Source organism: Sinocyclocheilus grahami, unplaced genomic scaffold (genome assembly GCF_001515645.1).
Source record: "Sinocyclocheilus grahami isolate Dianchi unplaced genomic scaffold, SAMN03320097.WGS_v1.1 scaffold569.1, whole genome shotgun sequence".
In the NCBI taxonomy this organism is placed as follows: Eukaryota; Metazoa; Chordata; class Actinopteri; order Cypriniformes; family Cyprinidae; genus Sinocyclocheilus; species Sinocyclocheilus grahami.
In genome coordinates, this window is record NW_015505748.1 from 454,595 (window position 1) to 467,466 (window position 12,872).

General features: G+C 37.6%; 1 protein-coding gene across 1 annotated transcript in view; it reads left to right on the top strand.

The window, feature by feature from the left end:
• The window catches only part of gas7b (growth arrest-specific 7b), a 39,596-nt gene extending 27,878 nt beyond the window's left edge, over positions 1–11,718 (top strand). Inside the window, exons 6-14 of the mRNA XM_016239593.1 lie at positions 3,586–3,675; positions 3,934–4,049; positions 5,377–5,451; positions 8,823–8,901; positions 9,188–9,316; positions 10,239–10,362; positions 10,475–10,554; positions 10,857–10,955; positions 11,044–11,718. Of these exons, the coding sequence (XP_016095079.1) occupies positions 3,586–3,675; positions 3,934–4,049; positions 5,377–5,451; positions 8,823–8,901; positions 9,188–9,316; positions 10,239–10,362; positions 10,475–10,554; positions 10,857–10,955; positions 11,044–11,157 (906 nt within the window). The 3' untranslated portion in view covers positions 11,158–11,718. The remainder of the gene's footprint in view (positions 1–3,585; positions 3,676–3,933; positions 4,050–5,376; positions 5,452–8,822; positions 8,902–9,187; positions 9,317–10,238; positions 10,363–10,474; positions 10,555–10,856; positions 10,956–11,043) is intronic.
• The last annotated feature ends 1,154 nt before the right edge of the window (positions 11,719–12,872 follow it).

Consider the following 12,872-nt stretch of genomic DNA (forward strand, 5'->3'; position numbering starts at 1 on the left):
CATTTATGTTGGTTCTGTTCTGTTTACCCTGGGGGGGTTATCACTGCTCTCCCTGCTCTCATCCATGCTAGGCTGCATGGAGGCGCAGGGAGTTCTTGCCCAGAACGGAACCATTCCACCAATCCAAACTTTATGCTAATTGCCAATCATCTTTGACGATAGTGGTCCTGACAGAAATGTTTTTCATAAACAAATAAATAATCTGAAGCCCATAAACTGTAGATTTTCATGAGCATCAATTATTAGATGGTCAGTAGGCTTTTGCATACTAACACATGTTCCAGCTACAGTCCTTCTGTTTTCTCTGTTTAAAGTGCATAAACAGCTGCTGGAGCTCCACACTGAGCTGTAATTGATCAACAGCTGCTGCTTATCGAGTGTGTTTACAGTCTAGGACAGATCATCGCACACGGAGCTCATGCATTAACATTACAAGCTGCTTTAACTCTTAAACATGCATGAAGAACTTTGCACTTAAGAATAGTTTTACACCTAAAAAAAAGAATAGTTGTTTTGAAAAGTTTGAAATGACGCACACTTGAGATGAAGACTGCAGTCGTATCAGTGGCTCACGAAAAGCCTGTATTTATCGTACATATGAGGAAAGAATGTTAACATCACATAACCAGATACCTTCGACACAAAATAAAATAATACATTTTACAAATATGCCTGCAGATAAACCATACAGTATGCATTCACGCCAACTGGTGTAAAGCACACACATCCTAACGACTAGCGGAAATAAAAATTATTCTCAATATTTACTTTCTTAATATATGTTCGAGGTATCATTGTTCACGATTCATCAGAACTATTTGTATTTTTCTTTAAAATATAATTCTTTCAGCTTTGAATTTTTCTAGGGATGCACCGATATGAAAATTTTGGCCGATACCGATAACCGATTATTCTTTATTTTTGAAAGCCGATAACCGATATGTTGGCCGATAAATCTATATCCAAATTGTTATATACTTTTTGAGAGCCTGATTACAAAAAAGGTCTCATCATTAAAAGCCACATCCCAAACACTTCAACATAAGCAGCCTAGTTTGAACGGTGTACGTTTTAAAAATATTTTTACTCTCCCATTACCAAATTTAGTCATAAAAAAGTCTTACAAATAAATAAAATTATGCATAAATAATGCAAACAAGTCACTGGACATCATTACACGTGTAAAGAATCAAAATGAATGCGCCATAGATCAATAAAACGGAATAGCCTCTGCACGGACAATAATTAAATGATTTTAATTACTAAACCATATTGTTGATGAAAATAATAAGAGAACAATACAAGTGGTTGTTGTTATTAATAATGTATCAATGATTTTGAAAAAGTAACAAATTAATACCACTGTTTTAAATAGCAGCCGTTGAGCTGCGCGTGCTGAAGCTGAAGAGCTGAATGAACATGGTAAACTGAAGCGTTTTGCTGGCAGCTTATTTAACTCAAGGAAATGCATCCTGAGATTAATATTAATACAACATAAACATAATATTACAACTTGTATATGTACAAAATGATGCAGTTATTGCGTGCTATAGTCAGAATGTGTGATCCTGTTGTGGATGCGCTCTTCCCATAACAACGCGCTGAAACACGGCAACTAAACCCAAAGAATTCACAACGTTTTATTATAATAATGTTCTCATTAGAATGTTATATACACGACATTCCCAATCATAGTTATTAATGTTGTGCACTGCTGTTTGGGCTGCGTGTGCTGAGCTAAAGATGATCACTGGTAAACTGAAGCGCTCTTTTAACTTAACCAAACGTATTCTATATGAGATAAATCAGATATACATCAAATAAACACAATATTACAATGTACAATTGCACAAAAGGCTGCAAACGAACAGCGCGCATCTGAAGTGTCTCTGAAGGAAATAATGCATTATTTATCGGCTTTAAGATATCGGCCAAATTTTCTTATCAGGCCGATACCGATAACAGAAAAAATGAGCCGATATGGGCCGATACCGATATGGTGGCCGATATATCGTGCATCCCTAAATTTTTCCTTTTACACCTGACGTCACCAACCAACAACGCATAAAAACAATCAATGATTGCGAATTTGATACAGAATGTAAATTAGCAAGTTCATTTACATTGAGTAATTTAATCATTTGAATTGAGTAATTACATTTCAGACAAAATATCAGGTGGTTTTTACAAACTAATTTTGCAGAAGCAACAGTCGAGTGTCTCCGAGCGACATACAGCAGCGGTGTATCATTCCTATCGATTCAATGACTCACTCATAAAGACACTCACCTGTTACGTTTCTGAATGAATCAGTGTTTAGAACGAATCCATTTAAATAAATGATTCGATGACTCACCCATAAAGCCACTCACCCGATTCTTTCCTTAATGAATCAGTGTTTTGAACAAATCAACTCAAATGAACCATTCAATGACTCAGGCCGTGTCCATACGTACATGGGTATTTTTATAAACAGAGTTTTTCTTTCTTCCGTTTTTAAAAAAATCTCCGTCCACATGAAAACGCAAACACATGCTATGAAGCACTGTCAAGAGCATGCCAAACCAACAGGTGGCGATATAATCTCAACCGTAAAGCCATGTTGGCCAATCAGAAGCCTGAAAAAGTTTCCAGTAGGCGGAGATAACAGCGCAGGCTCTGACGTCACAAGCCAAAAAACTAAAAAAAACAAAACCAAAGCCAACCGGAGTTTTAGAAAATCTTCACCCTGACAGGCGTTTTCAAAAATGTTTGGTTTCAGTAACCTGGTGCTGCGTTTGCATGTGGACGAACGGCCAAACCGCGTAGAAAAAGCTGCGGTTTTAAAAATAACCGCGTTCGTGTGGACAGGGCCTCACTCATAACACCACTCACATGATTCGTTCCTAAATGAATCAGTGTTTAGAACGAATCCGTTTAAATAAATGATTCGATGACTTACTCATAAAGCAACTCACCTGATTCGTTCCTAAATAAATCAGTATTCTGAACAAATCAGTTCAAATCAATGATTCAGTGACTCACACATAAAGTCTGAATGAATCAGTGTCGTTGAACAAATCGCTTGAATTAGTGATTCACTGACTCACGCCACCTATTGGTGTAAAACTATAACTGCAGAAAGAGTGGCTATAAAATCCCCCCCACTAACACACAAACACAAACAAGTGGAGTGATTCAGTTCAAACAGTACATTAACTAGTGAATCCAGGTCAAATTTGGGACACTTTTTGCCATTTTGTCAATTATCCTGAATTAACCCTGTTGTGCAATTTTCATTTGAGGATGGGTGATTGTGTTTCTTTATGTTTATGAGTTAGAATTGTTACTGTTTCTTTATTTGTCTAATTTAGCAGTTTATGATGCCCATTATATTATATTGTCATCACTGATGTTTTTGTGATTGGCAGCACTGACTGTCATAAGTTAGTTTAGAACAAACTTTGCTGGCATCGCTTACTGTCCACTTTTCCAGTTTTGTGAGTTGCTCTGTATTGAGGGTTGGAATTGTTTGTCAGTTTCTCGTTCTGTTCTTCACGTCCTGCTGCGAGCTGATGTCTCTGGACGATTTCTTTCCCTCTGTAGATCAACTGCGTGACGTTTCCTTTTCCACTGCACATGTCTGAACAGCAGCTGCTCAAACCAGACGAGTGGAGCTACTGCGATTATTTTTGGGTAAGCAAGAACGTCTCCAACTACTGACAAACCACAAAGATTTGCTCACATAGTTTAGAAAAGCCTCACAAACAGTGCAAATGACATGCTTTGCGTATCCTTTTATACTGTTTAACAGCATGAATTTCATCAAACATCTGTAGTAATCTGCTTTGGCATGTAGTTTTGATTGGAGAAGATCCCACCGAATCCTTGTTCTGCCACTTTATCACGCTTCTGTGCTCATGAATCTGCCTTGTGTTTTGTCTGTGGTTCCAGGCGGACAGAAAGGACCCGCAGGGAAGCGCCAACATCTCAGGATTCGAGGTTCTGCTGCAAAAACAGCTGAAGGGAAGGCAGATGCAGAAAGAGATGGCCGAGTTTGTGCGGGAGAGGTAAACGTTTGTCATCCAGACTGAAGACAGAAAAAAATATTCACTCAAAAATAATAAATTTCACAATTACAAATAAATGACAAGTAACGCATTGAATTAAACATGAAATTTGAAGTAAAAAATCTGAAATAGTATTTTATTTACACTTTCTTTCTTTCTTGCTGTGTAAAGGATATAATTTTCAGGGGAAAAAAGTGGATAAAAATTGTGTAATAATAATTCATAATTCAATATTCATTCATTCATTTATTTACAGGGTCAGTGGTACCAAACAAACATTTACCATAATTTTTCTATAGTAACTGTAGTACCTATAGTGTTTTGGCAAAAATATACACTTTTTTTATGTGTAGCAGTTGTAGTTTATGGGAAAAAAATTCTGCCTACAAAAAAAAAAAAACTTAATTACTGAAAATGTTTAAAATAAGAAATAAAGTCACAATTGTGACAATATAAAGTCACAGTGATGAGAAACAAAGTCACAAAAATATACACTTTTTTATGTGTAGCAGTTGTAGTTTATGGAAACAAATTCCGGCCTACAAAAAAAACAAACATAATTACCGAAAATATTTAAAATAAGAAATAAAGTCACAGTTATGAGAAACAATGTCACAGTTGTGAAATATAAAGTCACATTGTGAGATATAAAATCATAATTGTGAAATTGAAAGTTACATGTCACAAGTCTCAACTGCAAGGCATAAATTCATAATCCTGTTTTTTGAAGTAGAAAGAAACAGCTAGTTATAGTTTCTGAATGTCTTTATGCTACTATATTTAATAGCACAATTGTTGTTTCCGGAAAGCATCATTACGCTAATCTAAACATGGCACTAGTTAGTTGTATGTGTGGTCACTAAGGTCTTACAACAAATACGGTTATGGGTACGATTGCATTATCTATGTTGGTGAAATTGTGTAATATCTTGATATAGCAGCTGTTATTTCTGTTGCCTTGACTAAAAACATAAAAACACAACAACTTCCTGTAGCTCATTTCCTGTATTTCATGAATAGTTTTAGAAAACAAATGATTCAGAGTGCTTGATTCTTTCTTGCCGTGAACTTTAGATCTGCTCTTAAACGTAATTCTTCTTTCGGTTATGTTTGCGCTGAGATTTGGATAGAATGAGCTACAATCGGGGTTCACATGAAGTGTGTTTGTCCCTGAGGAGAAACATTGGAGTCTGGGAAGGAAATGACCTTAGTGTGTGAAAGTCAGAACAGACATCTGCGCTCAGCCTCTTCACATGTGCCTGTACAGATCCATGTGCTGCACTCTATCACTCCAGCACAACTTAAATGCCTTTATTTATTTGGACAGGATAAGGATCGAGGAGGAATACGCCAAGAACCTGTCGAAGCTCTCGCAGATCCCGCTGGCGGCGCAGGAGGAAGGGTACGTCACCTAGCGTTCGGAGGAAAACAAGACGTGGAATAATACACCCTCTGTTCTCCTTACAAACTCAGAATCTCATGCAGTGACCTTCAGACAAATATAATGATTTATAAACTGACTATTGTGCTCTTAAAGGCATAGTTCACCCAAAAATGAAATTGTGCTCACCCTCAGGTCATCCAAGATGTAGATGAGTTTGTTTCTTCATCAGATTTGGAGAAATGTAACATTGCATCATTTGCTCAGCAATGGATGCTCTGCAGTGAATGGGTGCCGTCAGAATGAGAGTCCAAACAGCTGATAAAAACATCACAAAAATCCACAAGTAATCCACAGCACTCCAGTCCATCAGTTAATGTCTTGTGAAGCCAAAAGCTGTGTGTTTCAAAGAAACAAATCCAGCATTAAGACATTTTTTAACTAAAATACAACTCCATAATAACGCTTCCTCCAGTGAAAAAGTCCATCTCCTGTTGTCTCTCACATCAAAATCCAGCCACATATTTGTTTGGAGCTGTTTTAGCTTATAAACGGTGCTTGATCTGTGCAGATTTCTCTCCTGATTCAGACCAGATGACTTCACTGGAGGAAGCGTTATTATGGATTATGGACTGATATTTTACCCAGAAGCAACAGTTTGATGTTAAAAACATCTTAATGCTGGATTTGTTTCTTACAAACACACAGCTTTTGTCTTCTCAAGACATTAACTGATGGACTGGAGTGGTGTGGATTACTGTGATGTTTTTATCAGCTGTTTGGACTCTCATTCTGACGGCACCCATTCACTGCAGAGGATCCATTGGGGAGCAAGTGATGCAATGCTACATTTCTCCAAATCTGATGAAGAAACAAACTCATCTACATCTTGGATGGCCTGAGGGTGTGCACATTTTCATCAAATGTTCATTTTTGGGTGAACTATCACTTTCAGTGTCACACATCCTCACTATCAAGTGTGCATGTTTTTTTGTAAATCACCGTCAGCTGCTGTACTCTTTCAGTGTTTGGGATCAGCACAACTGCCAGTGATTTTTTTTTCAGCAGCACATCAGTCTGGTAGAGAAGGCTAATTGTTTCATATACAATGCGAAGCGTGTCAGCGAGCGCCGCCCACCGTCCCACAGACAGACGGCACAATCCCGCCATTCTTCTGACTCTCAGCCCCCGCTGTGTCGTCGCTTGTAATGGCCATTGTTGTTTTTTTTGTCCGGCTCCTACGTCTGCGCTCACAACCGATTGTTTATTCCTAAATTCACGGCTTGTGTTGCTGCCGTGCAGAAATCATTGTTGCAGAATTGCAGGTCGTGACCTTTTGGCTTTGCATTTTTGCCATTGTATGACTGGCCTCTGGAGCTGATCATGTGCCGTTAGTGCTGTATGCTGCATATACATCATATACACTACTGTTCAAAGGTTTGGGGTCCAATAAAAAAAAAAAAGCTTTATGCATCAAGTATGCATTAAGTTGATCAAAAGTGCCAGTAAAGGCATTTATAATGTTACAAATGATTTCAATTTCAAATAAATGCTGTCCTTTTGAACTTTCTATTCATCTGTGAATCCTGAAAAGTAAAATGTATCTCAGTTTCCACAAAAATATTTAGCAGCACAACGGTTTTCAACAATGATAATAATATATCAGAAATGTTTGTTGAGCAGCAAATCAGCATATTAGAATATTTTTTTAAGAATCTTGTGACACTGAAGACTGGAGTAATGATGCTGAAAATACAGCTTTGATCACAGCAATAAATAAAGTTTTAACATATATTCACATAGAAAACTCTTATTTTAAATTGCAATAATATTTCACAATTTGTACTATATTTTTGATCAACAAATGCAGCCCTGCTGAGCAAAAGAAAAGTAAATAATATAAAGATATATGTTCAATGAAAAAGTCAAAATACTGAAAATTATATTTATGTATAATATAATGACTTCATAGTACCCCCTCTCTCAGTAAACAGAAGCAGGTTCAGACCAGAGGTTCAGGTTGGAATCTGATGTCTGATAAGAAATGAATCATCAGATGTATTTTTATGGATTCGTACAGAATTATCTTCCCTTACCAACAGTGAGAAAGAAAAGTATTGATATTCAGCCTTGTGGATTTGACTCAGCTAAAGTTTAGATTGTTAAATTCCTCCCACGTCTTTTATTGAAAGTGCTCCTATGAATCAGTGCGTCAGTCCGAACGGAAAGGCCTCAGAACGGCTCAGTCTAAACATCCGAAACATCTCAGGAATGAGGCATATAAAGATATATGTTCAATGAAAAAGTCAAAATACTGAAAATTATATTTATGTATAATATAGCTAAATGCATTGCCCACCTCTCTCAGTAAACAGAAGCAGGTTCAGACCAGAGGTTCAGGTTGGAATCTGATGTCTGATAAGAAATGAATCATCAGATGTATTTTTATGGATTCGTACAGAATTATCTTCCCTTACCAACAGTGAGAAAGAAAAGTATTGATATTCAGCCTTGTGGATTTGACTCAGCTAAAGTTTAGATTGTTAAATTCCTCCCACGTCTTTTATTGAAAGTGCTCCTATGAATCAGTGCGTCAGTCCGAACGGAAAGGCCTCAGAACGGCTCAGTCTAAACATCCGAAACATCTCAGGAATGAGGCGGTCGAGTCTGATCAGCTCAACACTCATGACTGCAGCATTCATATCCAAACAGAGAGAAGAGAAGGAAAAGAGCAAGAAGAGTTATAAAAAATCATATATATATATTTTTAAAAAATCTATATTTAATATAAATTGCATTACATTTTATAAAAAAAATTGTATATATTTTATTCAAAATATGTTTTTTACATTTATTAAAAAATAATATTTATTAATATATATATATATATATATATATATATATATAAAGAAAAGTATTGATATTCAGCCTTGTGGATTTGACTCAGCTAAAGTTTAGATTGTTAAATTCCTCCCACGTCTTTTATTGAAAGTGCTCCTATGAATCAGTGCGTCAGTCCGAACGGAAAGGCCTCAGAACGGCTCAGTCTAAACATCCGAAACATCTCAGGAATGAGGCGGTCGAGTCTGATCAGCTCAACACTCATGACTGCAGCATTCATATCCAAACAGAGAGAAGAGAAGAAAAAGAGCAAGAAGAGTTATAAAAAATCATATATATATATTTTAAAAAAATCTATATTTAATATAAATTGCATTACATTTTATTAAAAAAATTGTATATATTTTATTCAAAATATGTTTTTTACATTTATTAAAAAAAAATATTTATTCATATATATATATATATATATATATATATATTTAATTTAATGCATATTTGATCATGTTTATATTTTATTAAATATATTGTCCCTTGTCATCTTCTCTCAGCACGCTTGGAGAAGCTTGGGCTCAGCTGAAGAAAAGCCTGGCAGATGAAGCAGAAGTTCATCTCAAGTTCTCCTCCAAGGTGAGATGCTGCAACAGAAAGATGCAGGACTGCATTTAAAGCCTGTAGGATTCATTCTGAGCCGGTCGAAACGCACAGCTGGTCTGGAGGAATGTGCTCTGTGCTGATGTTCCGGCTCTCTGAAGAATATGAGAGCAGAGGTTACACTCTACATATACACGTATATGCATCTCTTAACACCCAAGCAATAAAAAGACATGATGTAGGAGGGTCTTTTTCACTTTTGGCTTTAGTTTCTCGCAGCTTTCTAAAGTAAAATACTCGGTCTGTCTCTGATGTGCTTCAGCTTCAGAGTGAAGTGGAAAAGCCTCTGCTGATATTCCGGGAAAACTTCAAAAAGGACATGAAGAAGTTCGACCATCACATGGCGGATCTCAGGAAGCAGCTGACCGGCCGAAACGCCGCCGTGGAGAAGGTACTGACCGCAAAACATGATTCATCTCATGTGTCATGAATATGTGGCCGTATTTAGTCTTCACATTTAGCATCTTCTAAAGTTACAGGGATTTTTCTCATGCGTTAATAAAAGTCCCGCATATTTTCTGAAGAAGTGGACCATTTTTCGTCTCTGGAGCCCATTGGGTTTCTATATATAATCTCATGCCCTTCAGACCAATGACCTTCTCATAGAGCATTTACTGATCTGGCCAACAGGGAACAAAACAATTTGCCGTCTTTTAAAGGGACAGCGCACTCAATACAAACGGTCATTATTTACACATTCACATAGAAAACGGCGCTGGTTCTCGCATGTTTTGTGATCAGTCACATCAATGCCAAGTTTGAATATAAGCACACGTGCAAATATAGAAAGACATGCGTGTAAGTAATTGACTGTTCGCAGCAAGCTTGCTCTCCGGTCTGCATAGAAAACCATGTTAAAACGGGGTAAAAAAGATTGACTGAATTGAGACCGGGAGGTTGCCGCTTGGTGAGAACATGACGTGTAGTGTGAGAGCGGCATTGTTTGTTGGGGATAGCAACAGTAACTAAGGAGGGCGGGTCTTTGCAAATTGGACTTTGTCAATTGGCAGCATTTTTATTTTAGGTTGAACTGTCCCTTTAAGAAAGAGCGTAATGTAAAGAACAAGTGATTTGAATTGTCTCAATTTTAATATGCTATTGTTATAAGGATTTGAATTATTAGAGTTCATTTATAATCAGAAAAGAATTAGTAAATATACATCTTTTCCTTAATTGTTCACATCACTGTACAGAGAGAACAGATTTATTCAGCAGCATCTGGATCTCAACATGCAACAGCAGATGCTTCTGAACACCCAAAACAAAACACATCATGCTCATCTCGTCTCTCATATTCTCATGTTCTTCATCAGGCACGGAAATCGCTTGCAGACCGGCAGAAGGATCTGGAGTTAAAAACCCAGCAGCTGGAGATCAAACTGAGCAGTAAGATCGAGGAGGACATCAAGAAAGCGCGCAGGAAATCCACGCAGGCCGGTCAGTGAAAACCTCTCAACCTGGGAAACGTATTAGCCCATGCTGATGATTTCAAATGTAAAGCATGAGTTAGAGCCATGATGATGTATGAGTCCCGCATCTGTATCTTCAGGTGATGATCTGATGCGATGTGTTGATCTCTACAATCAGTCCCAGTCCAAGTGGTTTGAGGAGATGGTGACCAGCAGTCTGGTGAGAGATTGACCGAGCTTTCACAGACACCAGTTCTTCAGATAATGCCACTTCTAACTGCTTAATATAGTCAAATGACAGATTGCAATGATGAGTTTTAGTTTTTCATCTCTGAAGCATTTATTAAACTGTTACTAAATTAATTTGTACAAGAATGGAGAATTTGTGTGATGTAGGACACTCCAATTCTGGGAAACTCAGATGCAAGAAAAGCATGCAATAAAACTCATTTTTTGAGTTAAGCATTTTCTCTTAAAAACTCAAATAAACTAGACAATCTCTATATGTCTTGTTCTTGACAGGAGCTGGAGCGTCTGGAGGTGGAGCGTGTGGAGATGATCAGACAGCATCTGTGTCAGTACACAACGCTACGACACGAGACCGACATGTTCAACCAAAGCGTGAGTTAAACAGCCTCATCCACACTCACTCATATAGCACAGTCTGATGCAGATCATGAGTAATGATAACCTGCTGTTTCACCTCCAGACCATAGAGCCGGTGGACAAACTCTTGCGGAGCGTGGACCCCGCCAAAGACCGAGAGCTGTGGGTCAAAGAACACAAGACGGGCGAGCTGAGACCGGTGGACATGGACATCTGAGAGCATCAGACTCGCCCTCGTTCCCTCGTCTGAAACGCAGCACTGGCTGAAGAGAAACTAATATGGGTTTGATCTCTCAAAAACCCTTCTGAGGCCTAAACCAGGAGAACGATCATGACTCAAACCGAGCAGAAGGTTGAGAGAGAACTGAGGTTACATACCATAACCTTCCCACGAATCTGACTGAAAGAGCTCTCGAGGTGTGGCAGAGAGTGTGTGAACATCTGCAGGATTTCACTCGGGAGAACTGAAGTGTTTGTCAGTATCTACTGATGCAATCATGCCATTAGGATTCTGCATTGATTGAACCGAGTTCATGTATGTGAAATAGTACTAATATATACTGTAAATGCTGCTGCTGCATCAACTATTACAACTGATTTCAGTTCTGTGACTAATCAAAGCTCTCGCTTGCCTTAAAGCGACAGTACACACAAAAATGATAATTCTTGTCATCCTTTACTTCACTTTCATGTGGTTCCAAACTGGTTTCAGTTTCTTCTTTCTTCTGTTGAGCAGAAAAGAAGATCTTTTGAAGGATGTTGGTAACCAAACAGTTGACGGTAGCCATTGACTTCCATAGTATGGAGAAAAAAAAATGAAACTAAACCGTTGACGGTAGCCATTGACTTCCATAGTATGGAGGGGGAAAAAAAGAAACTAAACAGTTGACGGTAGCCATTGACTTCCATAGCATGGAGAAAAAAAAAAGAAACTAAACAGTTGACGGTAGCCATTGACTTCCATAGTATGGAGAGAAAAAAAAGAAACTAAACAGTTGATGGTAGCCATTGACTTCCATAAAAGGGAGAAAAAAATGAAACTAAACCGTTGATGGTAGCCATTGACTTTTAAATATGGGGGAAAAAATATGGAACTAAACAGTTGATGGTAGCCATTGACTTTTAAATATGGGGGAAAAGATATGGAACTAAACAGTTGACGGTAGCCATTGACTTCCATAGTATGGAGAAGAAAAAAAATTAAACTAAACAGTTGACGGTAGCCATTGACTTTTAAATATGGGGGGAAAGATATGGAACTAAACAGTTGATGGGAGCCATTGACTTCCATATATGGGGATATGGGGGGAAAGATATGGAACTAAACAGTTGATGGGAGCCATTGACTTCCATAGTATGGAGAAAAAAAAAAGAAACGAAACAGTTGACGGTAGCCATTGACTTTTAAATATGGGGGGAAAGATATGGAACTAAACAGTTGATGGGAGCCATTGACTTCCATAGTATGGAGAAAAAAAAAAGAAACGAAACAGTTGACGGTAGCCATTGACTTCCATAGTATGGAGAAGAAAAAAAATTAAACTAAACAGTTGACGGTAGCCATTGACTTTTAAATATGTGGGAAAAAATATGGAACTAAACAGTTGACGGTAGCCATTGACTTTTAAATATGGGGGAAAAAATATGGAACTAAACAGTTGACGGTAGCCATTGACTTCCATAATATGGAAAAAAAAAATGAAACTAAACAGTTGTTTATTTCCATATTTTTAGTTCCATACCGGCAACTGTTTTTATGTACAACAGAAGAAACTCTTCTTCTTTGGAACAGCTTGAGGGTTATAAACAATGACAGAATTTTCAGTTTTGGGTGAACTGTCTCTTTAAAGTCGACATGAACCCATTTAACTACGTAATGTTATTTATTTCTGAGTAAAATTAGGATATTCAGTGAGAAAAAGAAATGCAAAT